Source organism: Triticum urartu, chromosome 2A (assembly GCF_056163025.1).
Source record: "Triticum urartu cultivar PI428250 chromosome 2A, HENAU_Tu73, whole genome shotgun sequence".
Taxonomy (NCBI): Eukaryota; Viridiplantae; Streptophyta; class Magnoliopsida; order Poales; family Poaceae; genus Triticum; species Triticum urartu.
Window position 1 is genome coordinate 130173218 of NC_141874.1, and position 15241 is coordinate 130188458.

At 45.3% G+C, this 15241-nt stretch overlaps 1 protein-coding gene across 1 annotated transcript; it reads left to right on the top strand.

The window, feature by feature from the left end:
• Positions 1-7635: 7635 nt before the first annotated feature.
• LOC125536304 (protein argonaute 14) lies at positions 7636-14577 on the top strand. Its single transcript, XM_048699498.2, has 22 exons — positions 7636-8360; positions 9348-9544; positions 9668-9808; positions 9907-10037; positions 10505-10620; positions 10698-10804; positions 10892-11027; positions 11098-11214; positions 11360-11467; positions 11549-11620; positions 11949-12068; positions 12148-12286; positions 12454-12575; positions 12656-12793; positions 12934-13079; positions 13148-13210; positions 13294-13357; positions 13451-13580; positions 13678-13751; positions 13843-13937; positions 14059-14090; positions 14195-14577. The coding sequence occupies exons 1-22, from the start codon at positions 7701-7703 to the stop codon at positions 14398-14400; spliced, it is 3114 nt and encodes a 1037-aa protein (XP_048555455.2). The 5' UTR covers positions 7636-7700; the 3' UTR covers positions 14401-14577.
• Positions 14578-15241: the final 664 nt, after the last annotated feature.

A 15241-nucleotide genomic window follows, 5' to 3' on the forward strand; every position in this document is an offset into this window, starting at 1 on the left:
CTTGAAAGCAAGTGGTAGGCATCGTAGCATTGGCATAGTAAAAGAGCGAGCATCTAGCAAAGCAAAGATAGTAGTGATTTCGAGGGTATGATCATCTTGCCTGCAAAGTTGTCAGAGTTGACTGGATCCTCGAAAGCAAACTCAACGGGCTCCTCGTTAGCGAACTCGTCTCCCGGCTCTACCCAAACAAGACAAACAAGCAACAAGGACACAATCAACCACGTGCAAGGCTCAAACAATATGATGCAAAGAAGATATGCTATGCGGGATGCGATGCGGGATGCATATGCAAGATTTGACAAGGAATGCATGAACCTGGCCTCAACTTGGAATTCCAAGTGTGCCACTGGAAAGATGAGATGAAATCGCTTGAAAACGATATAAAGAACGTCGGAATCGGAGTTACGGTTTGGAAATGGTAAGCAATTCAAATATGACCACGTTCTGCGATTTGCAGCACGTAGCCATCTAAATGCAACAAGATGAACATGCTACAGCACCCAAACATGGCATAAAAATACGTGGCAGGAAGCTTGGCATGGAGCTACTCAAAGAGCTTAACAAAATTCCCTTAGTGACCTTGAGCCAAAAGGGATCAGAAAATACATTTGCAAGCATGTGAACATGGCAAAAACATAATCAGATCACAGACTTAGTGAAAACTGGAGCAAGCTGAAAACAGATATCAAGTAGGCATGTTTACGAGCTCGATGCACTCACTACAGAGCAAGTCATGACAATCTAAGCATGCACCCATCAAGAATACACAAAATAGAAGGTAGAAATGGCAAGAACAATAGCATAGCATGCATGGATCAACTACAACATCATCGGCAAAATCGCTAACAAGTAGACAATCTGCCCAGATTCACGAAATGACAAAAGTAGAGCTCGATTGAATCGAGCTAGGGTGCTCCATAATTGCAAACAAAGACATGGATGGATAGAGCACTACAAGATTAACAAAACATCCTTACTGATCATCCTCAAAAGAGGCACGGATCACTAGGAAACAACAAGAACATATGGCCATATGAGATGACCAGCTCAAGGACTTAGTGGAAATGCTAAGTCCCTGAAATCAGCATTAACAAATGCGTCACTTTGCAAGCTTGTGCTAGTCACCACACACATCACAAAAATACATGGGTTGCACCTCTGGAAAGATCGCAAAACTCTTAACAAAACATATGTAGAGCACTAGGGCATATCATGCACACATTAATCATGGCAAACATGACAAATAGCTAAATGGAGCAGCAGATCTGATAATTATCTCAAATAGCATTCTTCTAACAGCATTTCGGGCATCAAGATGAACTCAAATGAAAATGATGCAATGAGATGAAATGATGTGCTCTCTGAGATGAACATTTTGATATGCTATATGCCCAAAACGGAGCTACGGATGAGGAGTTACGATGCGATGAATAAGGGCATTTGAACTAGGGTTTCGGGAGAAAGTCAACCGAGTTTTGGATCTCAGATCTAGATCGGATCAGGCCGGTACTGTAGCTGGCACGGTCGCCGAGGATGGCCGGGGCGGTGCTTGCCGGCGACGAGGGGCGGCGAGGAGGCGGCGGTGGCGGGCTCGGACGACGGGGCGGCGTCGGGCAGCGCGCGGCGGCGCCGGGGCGGCGGAGGCGAGGTGAGGCGGCGGTGAGGAGGTCCGGCCGGCAGAGCTCGCTCCGGCCGGCAATGGCGCGGCGGTGCCGGCGCGGGAAGGCGGCGGCCGGGGCAGCGGCGTCGGGGAAGGAGGGCGGCGCGCGCGGGCGGAACGCGGGGAGGGCCCCCGGGCCTCGGCGGCGGCGGGGACAGCAACCGCCACGTGGCGCCCGTCTATTGGCGTGGGGCGGTGTCCGGCGCGAAGGCGGACATGTCCGGTGGCGGCGGGGCGTTTTTAGGGTTTGGACGGGGGAGAGATCCAGATATCGGGGAAGGGGTCTATATATAGGCATAGAGGGAGCTAGGAGAGTCCAAATGAGGTGCGGTTTTCGGCCACGCGATCATGATCGAACACTCTAGATGATGGAGAGGGTTTTGGTGGGTTTTGGGCCAACTTGGAGGGGTGTTGGGCTGCAACACACACGAGGCCTTTTCGATCCCTCGGTTAACCGTTGGAGTATCAAACGAAGTCCAAATGGTACGAAACTTGACAGGCGGTCTGCCGGTAGTAAACCAAGGCCGCTTGGCAAGTCTCGGTCCAATCCGGAAATGTTTAATCCCCACACTCGAAATAAAGGTAGAATTGACCACCGGAGAAGAACGAAGTGCCGGAATGCAAAACGGACAACGGGGAAAATGCTCGAATGCATGAGATGAACACGTATGCAAATGCAATGCACATGATGACATGATATGAGATGCATGACAATGATAACAACACACGGAGAAAAAAACCTGAACCCGAGAAAATAAAATAACTTAAGGCCGGAAACGGCAAGAGTTGGAGTACATATTGGGTAAATCACATCCGGGGTGTTACAGGAGGAGAGGTTCTTCCTCTTGTGCTTCCTCCTCCATGGCCTCCCCCTAGCTTGGGAGATGTTCTCCCTCTGGTCCTTGGCCTTCATGGTGATGATGGCCCCTCCGGGATCCTCCTCCATGCCTCCGGTGATGATGGCCCCCTCCGGCAGGGTGTCAGAGAGGGCCTAGATTGATTGTCGGTGGCTACGGAGGCTTCTGGCGGCGGAACTCCCGATCTAGGTTAATTTTCCGAGGTTTCTGTATTTATAGGAATTTTTGGCGTCGGTCTCACGTCAAGGAGGTGCCGGAGGCGTCCACGAGGCAGGACCACACGCCTGGGGGGCGCACCCCCACCCTCGTGGACGCCCCGGGACTCTCCTGGCCCAACTCTTTTACTCCGGGGTCTTCTTTTGGTCCATAAAAAATCATCAAAAATTGGCACGTCAATTGGACTCCGTTTGATATTCCTTTTCTGTAAAACTCAAAAACAAGGAAAAAACAGAAATTGGCACTAGGCACTAGGTTAATAGGTTAGTTCCAAAAATCATATAAAATAGAATATAAATGCATATAAAACATCCAAGGTTGATAATATAATAGCATGAATACTTCATAAATTATAGATACGTTGGAGACGTATCAATGACGAGCAACAGTTCACCATGCATGCCATGGTGGACACCTACAGAAGGTTCACGAAGCTCTCGGTGGTGTACACCAATAATCCGGTCTGTGTGGAGCACTCCATCCACATCATTTAGTTGTTGCTTGCTGAGGAGAAGTATAAGGTGGTCGGGTTCGACCTCGAGTACACCCGCGCTCGTGCCGGGTCTCGTTCGAAGGTCGCCATGCCCAGATGTGCGTGCGTAATCATGTCCTTGTCTACCACTACTGCCTTGCCACAAGGACTTGCGAGCATTTCGCCAGGTTTGTCAACAACCCCCACTACATGTTCGCTATGGTGGAGATCACCAACGATGTAAAGGTGCTCAAGAATTCAGGCATCGCCTGCTAGAATCTTGTCAACATGCAGGGCCAATACAAGATCTGGAGCAGCAACGAGCATGAGAAGGACTCACTGGTTCACCTCGTCGAGGCCATAATCGATCCCTACTACAAAGACATGAAGGATTCCTGCAACAAGGACAACTGTGCCTAGCACTCGGCCTGGATGGGGAAACTCGACAAAGCTCACGTTGTGTACGCGGCCAAGGAGACGCACACGAGCTATGAGATGTATAGGAGGATCGTTGACATGAGGAAGTGCCTCCTTCCCCAAAATGGCCAGGGATCTGGTCGGAAGCAGAGTAATGGCAAGCGTCTTCACAACAAGAAGTACATGATTAGATCCTCGTTTCTCCTAGTTTAGTATGCATGTAATTGCTTACTTTGGTGTGTGGAAATGTTATGTGCGTAGTCACTTGTGTAATTGTATGCTTAATTTGATTATGCAATGCTGTCTTTTTAAGTATATATGTTGATGCTATGTAGACAGAGCATAGATGTTGTGCGGATAGAGCAAATCACATCGCACACGGACTAAACAATGGAACCCGTCGGTGATGATTTCTATGCTGTCTTTAGAAACACAATACCATGCATGTTATATGTGGACACTAAATATTTTTTGTACCTATAGAATTTTGTTTCTAATCATTGCAAAGTGATGTTGGGTATCTTAAATCTATTTCTATTTGTGTTCGCGTTTGGTCACTGAAAACTAAGAATTTCCCAAACGAATTACACCATGATGCAATGTAGAAATAGAAATTTCCACTAACTTTTGTAGTTTGACGGTTTATCTTTGTAACTTCTTAGGAAATGAGGTAAGGGCGATGGCTAGGTTTTGATGTAGAGGATGACTTGGTCGAGGTGATTGGCACTGATGACGGGCAAGACATGTCCATCAAGGTAGCTTTACCTGTTTGCATGTTTTAACAGTACATGTCCATAAGCATGTCCTGATCTTTGATATGATGTGTTGTGTATATTTCTTTGAGAATTCATATCATGGTGGCTCTTTTTTTTTAACTTCGATCATGGTGGCTTGTTAGCCATGTTTGGAACCTTTCATGGTTAGATAGTTTAGTTGTACAATGGGGTTTGTGATATTTTAATGCTTAGATAAGTTGTTATTTCCAGTATTATTTTGAACTTTTCATCTTCCATAAACACTATTTTGGTGAGATTATTATTATCTACTATGTTTACTCTATTGGAAGCACACCATGTTTCTGGCTTAAGCTCTTCTTTTTTGCTATATTTCTTTTGCGTCTAAATGCTTTGCTATATACACATCTGATTCATTTATTTTACATGTGAAAATTCCTTGTGTATATATGACATGCTATACTAATCAACATTGTACTTCTCTTTTTTGCCCTGTCATCAACCATGTTTTATAGTTTCATCTATTGTTTTGTAATTATCCATTTTAAGAGTTTGTTACAATTGTATATGAATCTCCAATATTTTGCTATTCGAATATGTTCCAACTGTCAGGGTGTACTTGATAATATTGATGTGAAGGCTTGCTCCTCTTTTATTTTCATCCTAAATCATAACTTGGTCATATTTTTTTGTGAAGCACAATACAGATGCAAATGATCACATGCACACACACACACTTACACGCCTACGAACGCTTGAACGCACACTTTACCTCCATGAGCACCTCCGAGAGACTAAGCCGATGGGTCTTGTGGTTGATGAAGTCACCACAGGCGACTCGTTATCGACGGAAACATAACCCTCACAAAAACAATTTTTCACCTTTATAAGACATGCATGAGTCAAGCATGGGTTTTGATTCCTTGTGGGATGGGGATACAACCACCCTTCTAACCATCCAACCATAGGTTGGTTCTCCCAATACGTGTGTACTTGATGTATGTTAATGACTTACTCTATGTTTACAAGTTGGCTTTACTCCAAGTAGCAATCAAATATCAAAAACCCAGAGCAAAGTATTACTAATGTTCTTGTCTGTACATAGGACATGTTTGTTTGGCAATATTTTTCCTATTATCTGATTACACCACAACTAGGTACCCATAAATCTGTTTGGTTGGATTCACCCATAAAAATATAACATCTAAAACAAGTTTGACCACAATTCACAATCCATTCCGCCTGCCCTATTGTATTCTGATAGTCACACCACACTGGTCCTCTTGCCCATAGCCTCGAGCTTGTTGCTTTCTCGATTGTTGTCCTAGATTCACTTTGCAATGGCACGAGTGGGAGTGACAACCTCTGTTATCTTCCTTGGGAATGTGGCTCCATGTGACCCCCACACGTCGTCTGCCAATCCCTTCTATGAATCTCTACACTGCCGCCATTGTCCTCGCATTCTTTCTCCAAGCCGTAAAGAAACAAAAATATATGATGGTTGAACGAAGATAGTCAGGGCAGCTATAATATGTGTTCTTGTGTCCTTCAATTTTCTTTGTGAATTTACCGATCTCAATTTCTGTGGTGGCTTCTAGTGGTGGAGCGTGAACCGATACTAGGTGGGGCCAAATGAGTGCATGACATAGAAAAAGTTAGGGTGATCAGAGACGCCGGAGGATTAGTAGAGCGATTAGCAGAAAAATAAGCATATTTGGCAAAATTTCCTCTACCAAGGGGGGGCCAAGGCCCGGAATTGTCCCCACTACGCTCTACCACTGGTGGCTTCATCGTCCCATTTCGAGATTATATGTCCAGCGTGTTTTCATTTAGCCTACCCCACAATCTGGCACAAATCCTACGATGCAATGTAATTGATACCGTCCATTTAGAGTTGAACCAAACATGTTTATGATTTTCCTTATTCCATTAGAGTGTTAGTGTGACCCCGTTATGATTATTCCTGCATTGTTATTCTCCAACTAAACACCCACTTAGTGGCATTCCTAAGTTTTGTCTAATAAGCCTAGTAAATACACAAGTTGGTGGTACTTAGTGTTATTTCTTTGCTATAAGTTTCATTAGAACAATGTATATGTGGTGTAAGTCGCTGAGCTGTGTATGTAATGGTGTTCTCTAATGGGATGCTTTTTATACCTTACCACTCACAGGCTGGCATCAATGTTGTTTCTTATTGCATGCCTTCCCAAAACAAATAACGAGTTGATATGAACCAATCATTATACACCACTGAGAAGATGGCATCAATGATGTTTTTTCTTATGTGTATTCTAACAACATATGATGAACTGGCATAGACCAACTGTTTACATATCACCGGCGGGTATTGACCTATCACACCAATGCTGACCTCACAGGCACAACAAACGTCAGTGCTGACCTCACAAGCACACCAAACGTCAGTGCTGACCTCACAGCCACACCAAACGTCAATGCTGACCTCACTGACATACCAATCGTGGTTGGTTATGTCAGTGGTCCTAGCACCACGGCTTGGGAAAAGAGGCGAAAGAGGATAGGAGCACAAAACTAATTGGGTGGGGTGGGGGGGGGGGTGGGGCGGAGGGGCTGTGCGGTAGAGGGATGAGTGATGCAGAGGCAAAAAGGTTAGGGTTTCTAGCCGTCCATAGCAATTGGCTGTCAAAATGGATGATTGAGATCGTAGTGATCGGTCGCCCGGTGCATTTTTCTTTTAACTTTGGCGACGTTTACTGGAGTACTCCTATAAGGCTAGTCCTAGTGGGAGTAACTTAGCAAGTAACATAACACATTTCGAGACAAATTTGCTTATATGGTATAGAGTTAATGAGGAAAGAAGTGTTTGGAGTAACATAATATGTTATTGTAACATAGCGCAACCCAAAGTAAAATGAGTCTATAATGTAATAAATGCAATCATTTATAATACTACTTTTATATTACTTTGCACTATGAAGATAGTAACAAAGACTAATGTCATATACATGACACTAGTCTAAGTTACTCTCCACTATGATTAGCTTAACAGCCATGTCTGATACAAGGGTAGGAATAAAAAATGGCGGTGGCCAATGGTTCAACTTACGGGATGTTTCTCCTGACGAAAAATCGGCAGAGCTACGTATACGGGAAAACTCTTGCCATTCCACTGACCTGTGGGACAGGAAGCACAGCCGGCACACGTTTCAGCGAGTGTCGCTAGGGAAACGGTCAGTAGGGACACGTTCCCCCCGCCCCCTCGTCTGCACACCCTCCCTGTTAAAACGTGGCCCGACCCTCCCGCTCCGCGCACACGCTTAGTTTTCACATCGCCATCTCCTTCTCTCCCCAGAAAACCCTCTCCCATGGCGTCGAGGGGGGTCGGGTACGGTGGTGGACGAGGCGGGCGAGGCGACGGCGCAGGGCGCCGCCCCGGTGGACGGGGAGACGGCCGAGGGCGCGGATCCAGCGGCCGTGGCGAGGCTGGAGGAGGAGATTACGGTCGCGGCGATGGCGGAGGCCGCGGCCCTGGTGCTCCAACTCCAGGAGCGGGCGAGTACAATCAGCAAGCGCCACCCGCGCGCGTCGACGCTAGAGGCCGAGGTCCCGGCGGACCGGCTGGCTTCCGCCCCGCCGCGCCGCGTCCGGCCGCGCCTGCGGTTCCCGCGACGGCCTCTACGAGTTCTTCGCGCGCCCCTCCGTCTTCGGCTACGATGGCGCCTGCTGACGCTCTCGCGAGGGACGTGGGCAGGCTGACCGTGGAGGCGCCCCCGGCTCCTCGTTCCTCCGCACCCGCCGCGGCGGGAGCCCCGGCTCTTCGTCCCCCTGCTCAGCCCGCGGCCGCGGGCGGATCTCAACCGGAATCCCAGGCGCCTGCGCCTGCGCCACCGGCAGCCACCCTGGTGTCGAGCAAGTCGGTGGCCCCACCGGGTCGTCCGGGTTTCGGTACGGAGGGGCGGAAGATGATCGTGCGAGCGAACCACTTCCTCGTCGGCTTCGCGGACAAGGACATCTGCCACTACGATGTGAGCAACCCTACCTCTCTTCGTCCAGAAGTTCTTCCTCTACCATAGATTGCATGCTGGCTAGTGGTTCTGTTACATTTGTTTTGATGCGATCTGGCCCTGGTTGCGATTTCGACTTCCATACGTGATTATGCGCGAGCCCTGGATTTTTAGTCTCGCGTCTTTTCGGTTAATTTGGAAAGATCTCGTATCGATCTTTTGCTTGATGGTTGTTTCCATAGATAGTTTCATTGCTGATAAACACGATGTCAGGGGCTAGGATATGATGACTACGTGGTCAAATTTATTTTGCATCGAAGACGCGCAGATCTAGTGCGTATGCGTGGTTTCTCGATATGTTCAGCCGGAGATTATTTTTCTTTAGTTTTTTCTTTATGGGTTACACACATTTGCTTTGTGCTGTTAGGCATTTGTGCTTTGGGGCCGCGTAACATCTTTTGAAGGCCGGCCGGATGCTAGGCCTTGGCGTGCTAGCTTTGCAACAGTGCGATGTACATTTAGTCGCAGCTTCCAATTGGTTTCCAGAGGCCCTTTTTTCCGCCCGGTTTCCGTTGGTTTCTCTTTTCCTCTGAGGTTTTTACTTTTTACACGCTGCCATTTCTAGCAAAAGTTCTGCAGCACATGTGGTGTGCTTGCTCCATTCTGGTTTCTGGAGGAGGACGTCGTCCCGAATGGCTTGTCTGCCCTTGCTGTCACCACAGCTGGTTTCTTTCTGAAAAACTGAGGCGCAGACGAGATAACGCGCTTGTCTGCCCTTGCTGATTTAGGCAAAAAGGCCTTGGCCCCTAGCTTGTTGGTTCATAGGCGTAATAGCTGCAGACTTTGCCTTGTGCCGTGTGGGGTCCGGTCTTGATTATTCCCTTTGTTTTGACCAAGGCTAGCTAATGTTAGTGTCTATAACATTATAGAATGCTACTACAAGCTTCTCTTTCACATGATGCTAATTAATCTGCCTATTTTCATTCAATCGGATGATCTCACTGTCAGGTTGCAATTACTCCTGAGCCCAAGACAAGACGGATCAACAGGGTTCTAATGACGGAGCTGACAAGCAAGCACCGCGTGTCGTCTCTCGGTGGCCTACTGGTCGCATACGATGGCAGCAAGAGCCTGTACACTGCAGGCGAGCTGCCATTCCAGGCGATGGATTTCTCCATCAAGCTGGGGAAACCACCAAGAGAAACGTAAGCATGTCTTAACTTTCCTGTCTCGTGTGCGTTCTAGGCCTACTTGTATCTCAAGTGCAGCTGCTAATTCACACTTTTCTGCTCTGCCTTTTTTTTATCTTCTACATTTGAAAAAAAAAGTGAGTACAAGGTCACGATTCGGTTCGCCGCGCGGGCAAACTTGTACCACCTGCAGCAGTTCCTCAGTGGGAAGCAACGTGATTCTCCACAGGACACAATACAAGCGCTCGACGTTGTGTTGAGAGAGTCACCTTCTCTGAAGTATGATATCATTGTTAACGTCTCTTCTCTGTTATGTTTTTACTGCTGACTTTGTTTAATGTGATCACCATATATATATGGATCTTGTTGTTCTACAGCTATGTCACCGTTTCTCGATCCTTCTACTCCACAATATTTGGCCAACGTGACATCGGTGATGGGCTGGAGTGCTGGAGAGGATATTACCAAAGCTTGCGCCCCACTCAGATGGGCCTCTCACTGAATATAGGTGCATATTAGTTCAAAACCCCTCTCTTAATTCATGGTTACAAAATCACGTAGGCCACACTGCAATTATATTTTTGGTATAGCACGAGCTCTTGCCCAAGTGGATATCACATTTATTGTGTTTAGTTCTGCATAAAGCTACTACCCAACCCATGTCTGTCTGTATTATGTCACTTGTTTACCTGGGTTATCCAAATTTGCAAAGACTAAGGGGAGTGATTTAAACACAAGTCGACTACTGAACAGAAGCATATATAGCTTGTGGTGAGGTTCAGGGAGAGAAAACTTGCAGCACATGAGTTCAATTAGGAAAAGTGTATGCATGTGTGTGTGATTTAAACACAAGTCAACTGCTGAACAAATTTGATGTTATTACAGTGTAGTTTTAAGGTGAACACAGATTCATTTGAGACGTTCTTTTCCACAGGGTTATCACTTTTATGAACCCTTGTTGTACTTGTTGTGCAGATATATCATCAACGCCATTTTACAAACCTATATCGGTGATGCAATTTGTTCAGGAGTGTCTGAATCTGAGGAATCCCGACCCCAATCGCCCCCTTTCTGACAGGGACCGTCTGAAGGTACTGCATTTATCAACCAAGAACGTATCATACACAAATGTTTATCACTACTAGCCGAATTGTTTCGTTCTTTCCAGCTTAGGAAAGCATTGCGCGGGATTCGTGTTGAAACCACTCATCAAGAGGGCAAAAGGAGTGCCTACAAGATAACTGGGATTACTTCTGTTCCGCTGATTCAGCTCAAGTACATTGTTCCTCCTCTTCTTCCATCTCCTCTCCTTCCCTCCTTCCCTTCTAGTGCCAAATGATTTACTGGTGTTTGTTGTTTTAGCTTTCCTCTGGATGAAGGCAACCAAATGACTGTTGTGCAATACTTTTGGGGCCGATACAAGTATAGATTGAGGTTCACTTCTTGGCCTTGTCTGCAGTCTGGAAATGATTCTCGCCCTATATATTTGCCAATGGAGGTAATTTTTTCTTATTTTGTGCATAACACCAAATGTGGAAGTCTGCTAATGATATATAATATGATTGTAGGTATGCAAAATTATTGAAGGGCAGAGGTTCACCAGGAAGCTTAACGAGAAACAAGTGACTGGCATACTGAGAGCTACGTGCGAACGCCCCCGTGATAGGGAGAACAGCATACTTAAGGTATTTGTCCAGACAATAGGTTTTAACACAACCAAACTAATTGATTGAAATTACTTGAAAGTGCTTATTACATCATTTTTTTCCATGTGATCATGTTCGTTATATTTGCCTCATTAGCATTTTTTAATGAATATGTATTCTATAGATGGTGGAGCACAACAACTATTCAGCTGATAAGCTGGCGCAGGAGTTTGGAATTGATGTTACGGATAAAATGGTCAATGTGCAGGCTCGCGTGCTACCTCCCCCCATGGTGTCTATTCTATTTAGTTCTCATTTTGATATTTTACCCCCTGTTTTTGTTAGTTAATTTCAACTGTTTATGCTGTTTTAGCTCAAATATCATGAATCTGGAAAGGACAAAGCTTGTGCACCAAGTGTTGGCCAGTGGAACATGATTGGCAAGGTGATTCATTTCTGACTTGGAACAAAAAAATTCTGTTACCTGCTCATTTTTAATAATGCCACAAGACTATAACAATCTTGTCACAACTGTGAATTGTGGTCATAGTCTTTTAGTATAACATGGACGCACAAACAGAAAATTCTTGGATTATGTATTTTTTTTCAGTCTAGAGAATTTAAATAGAAACTTGGTTGGAAGTGTGAGCTACACAATTTGGGGGCTTATTCCTTCTATCCATGAAAGTTAACCAGTTCTCCCTAGGTAATCTAGTTTATGTTTTTTTAAACATGTCCCTCTTTCTGATGTATGATTTCTGTTTGTATTTTAGAAAATGATAAATGGAGGGAATGTTCAGAGATGGACTTGCTTGAACTTTTCACGTTTGCACATTGATGGAGTCAAAAGGTTTTGTGGTGACTTAGTCAAAATGTGCAACGCCATCGGGATGGTATGTTCAGCGCATATTTGTACATACAAGTCGCCCATATCATCATTCACGTCACACTCAATTTATTTTCAATCTTTAGGTTTTCAATCCTATGCCAGTGGTAGAAATTCTCTCAGCGTCTGCCAATAACATAGAAGGTGCTTTGAAGGATGCTCACCAGAGTGCCCGTGACCTCCAGTTGCTTATTGTGATTCTTCCGGATGTTACTGGCCATTACGGTATGCAGTTTTTTTGTGAAACGATGTTATGGTATGCACATTCTTTTTTTTACCTAGTTTAGGTGATGCACATTTCCTAAGTTATGGCACGCACATCTTTAGTATCGCCCTTTATCTCTTGCTGTTACCTTGTCTCATGGTACCCATATATCTGTGCAACTCTGCAGGGAAAGTTAAGAAGGTGTGCGAGACTGACCTTGGTATAGTATCTCAATGTCTCAAGCCAGACAAGGTCGAAAGAGCAAACAAGCAGTATTTTGAAAATGTTGCACTTAAAGTCAATGTCAAGGTGGGTTTGTTGGCAGTCACCTTTTTCTGTTGTGCTTAGGTGTTCAATGGAGAGTTATATTGTGTTTTCTTAATTATTAGGTCGGAGGGAGAAATACAGCTCTTCAGCAAGCTCTTACACGTCAAATACCGTTAGTCACCGATCAACCGACGATCTTTTTTGGTGCTGATGTAACACATCCGGCGGCAGGGGATGATTCCTCACCGTCAATTGGAGCCGTGAGTTCCGTTCATCTTCTGACAGCAATTGTTCACTTGATAATTTGGTTAATAGTGTGTGAATTTAAATGAGCTTCCATTGTATTATCTGGATGTCATTGTGCTGATGCAGTTGGCATGCTTTTGATGAGTGCCTGCAGGTGGTGGCCTCCATGGACTGGCCTGAAATCACAAAGTACAAAGCTGTGGTTTCTGCCCAACCGCCCAGGCAGGAGATTATTCAAGATCTCTATTGCACAGGCATAGACCCTGAGAAGGGCACCCCTGTACACAGTGGAATGATGCGGTAAGTCCTTTGTGTTAATTCAGAGTAGTGGATGGCGGTGGGTTCTAAATCCGCAACATTTTCTGCAGGGAGTTGCTAGTGTCATTCTTTCAGAAGACCAAACATAAACCCAGCAGGATCATATTCTACAGGTAAGTGCTTCCAACCTCCAATTATGATGTTATTGTTCATTGTCAGCGGCGCCTTTTGCTGAATCGTTTTGTTTTCTGTGTAGGGACGGTGTGAGTGAAGGGCAGTTCGCCCAAGTTCTGATGTATGAAATGGATGCCATCAGGAAGGTGATGCCTTTAATTCATCATGTTCTTTGCCTGTCTAATTCTGCTTTAATCCTATTTTGGTGTATTAACAGTGTTCCTTTTTTATGGCCAAAGGCTTGTGCATCTTTGCAGGAGGATTATCAGCCCCCTGTGACATTTGTGGTTGTCCAGAAAAGGCATCACACAAGGCTCTTCCCTGAGGTGCACGGAAAAGAGACCGACAAAAGTGGAAACATCCTTCCTGGTAAGTGTGCCTCACACACACATTAACAAATGCGTTTAATAGCATCTGCGTTTGCCATTGTGTTTGATTGTCCCCATTCTCTCGATGATGCTTCCAGGAACCGTGGTCGACACCAACATATGCCATCCCACCGAGTTTGATTTCTACCTGTGTAGCCATGCCGGGATTCAGGTACGGTGGCACCCATTCCTTTCACTGCCGGTTGGGACATACACTTTGTGTTGCATTGACTGACTGTGAGCATTTTGCATGTTTTTTTCAGGGCACAAGCAGACCAACTCACTACCATGTCCTCTTCGATGAAAACCGTTTCACTGCCGATGGCCTGCAGCTGCTCACCAACAACCTGTGCTACACGTAAGCTCGACACATCTCCCTCTTTCACTTCTTTTTTTCTGATTCAGGTTAATCTACCATCTTGACTCCTATTTTGCTAGCTAGACTAACTCCGATGTGGTATCTTTGCCTGTAAATGCAGATACGCTCGATGTACTCGCTCTGTCTCTGTTGGTGAGTTTCTTCTCCAAGTTCATCTCACATTTTTCTTGTAAAAAAGAGAACTGCGGTATGCAATTATCTTCTGTGGTACTAATGCTCGAGTCCTTTCTTCGCAGTTCCTCCTGCCTACTACGCTCACCTGGCTGCGTTCCGCGCACGGTATTACGACGAGCCATCGGAGGGCTCGGACAGCGCCTCGATCGTCAGCGGTGGCACCCGGGAGTCAGCTGCCACCGGCGCAGGAGCTGCTGGTCCTCCTGGGACATACCGTCGCCTCCCCAGGATCAGGGATAACGTCAAGGACGTGATGTTCTATTGTTGAATCGGCCCATTGACAAGTTCATGGGAGTCGTGTGTTTTGTTGGCTTGCTGCTTAATTAGGTGGTACATTTGCTGATTTGGTGGTACATTTGCTGGGAACTTGTGATGTTGGCTCATGAATGTACCTTGGTATGGTGTTGGTAAAACATGGGAGATGTGATGCGTCTGTTGGATTTTCTGTGCAGAGCAAGAAGGGAATCAAACAGACTTTCAATATGATGTAAAAAATGGCTTCCACATATGGTGCAAAATTATGATTAAATGTATCCTCCACAAAAATGTAGTTAAATAAAATCCACCAAAAAATGTATCCTGCACAAATGAAGATAAATACTATAGTTCAAACATATTATTTGGATAATGCAATTGTTTAAGTGCAGAGCACTCAACGAAAACAACAGTGTAGAGATTGTTGAAAGAAAACGAGAGACAATTGATAGTATTGGGAACTGTCTATTGATGATGACAAGTTACATATTTATAGTCTCCGAAGAGACGCATCCGGAGGGACACGACGCTTACAAAAGTCGCGTCTATTTATATGACGGTCAGGATAAGTGGAGATTTAATCCTTAATTTACTTGTGTTAATTAAGTCTTAACACTCCTCCTAATCTACACTTGTCTATGTAGTTTTATCGTCTTCATAAAAGCTCCTCCGAGTTGGTTTGTCTTTGAGAATGTTCATCATCATCAACTTAAGTAAGTCTCCTTGAAAAACCCTGTGGGAAAAATGTGAGGAGATAGATGTTTGATATGTTGCTAAAACTTCTTCAAACCCAGCGAGGAAAATAAGGAGAAAATGATGCAACATATAATGGTTATTGTCTCTTTTAATTCAAT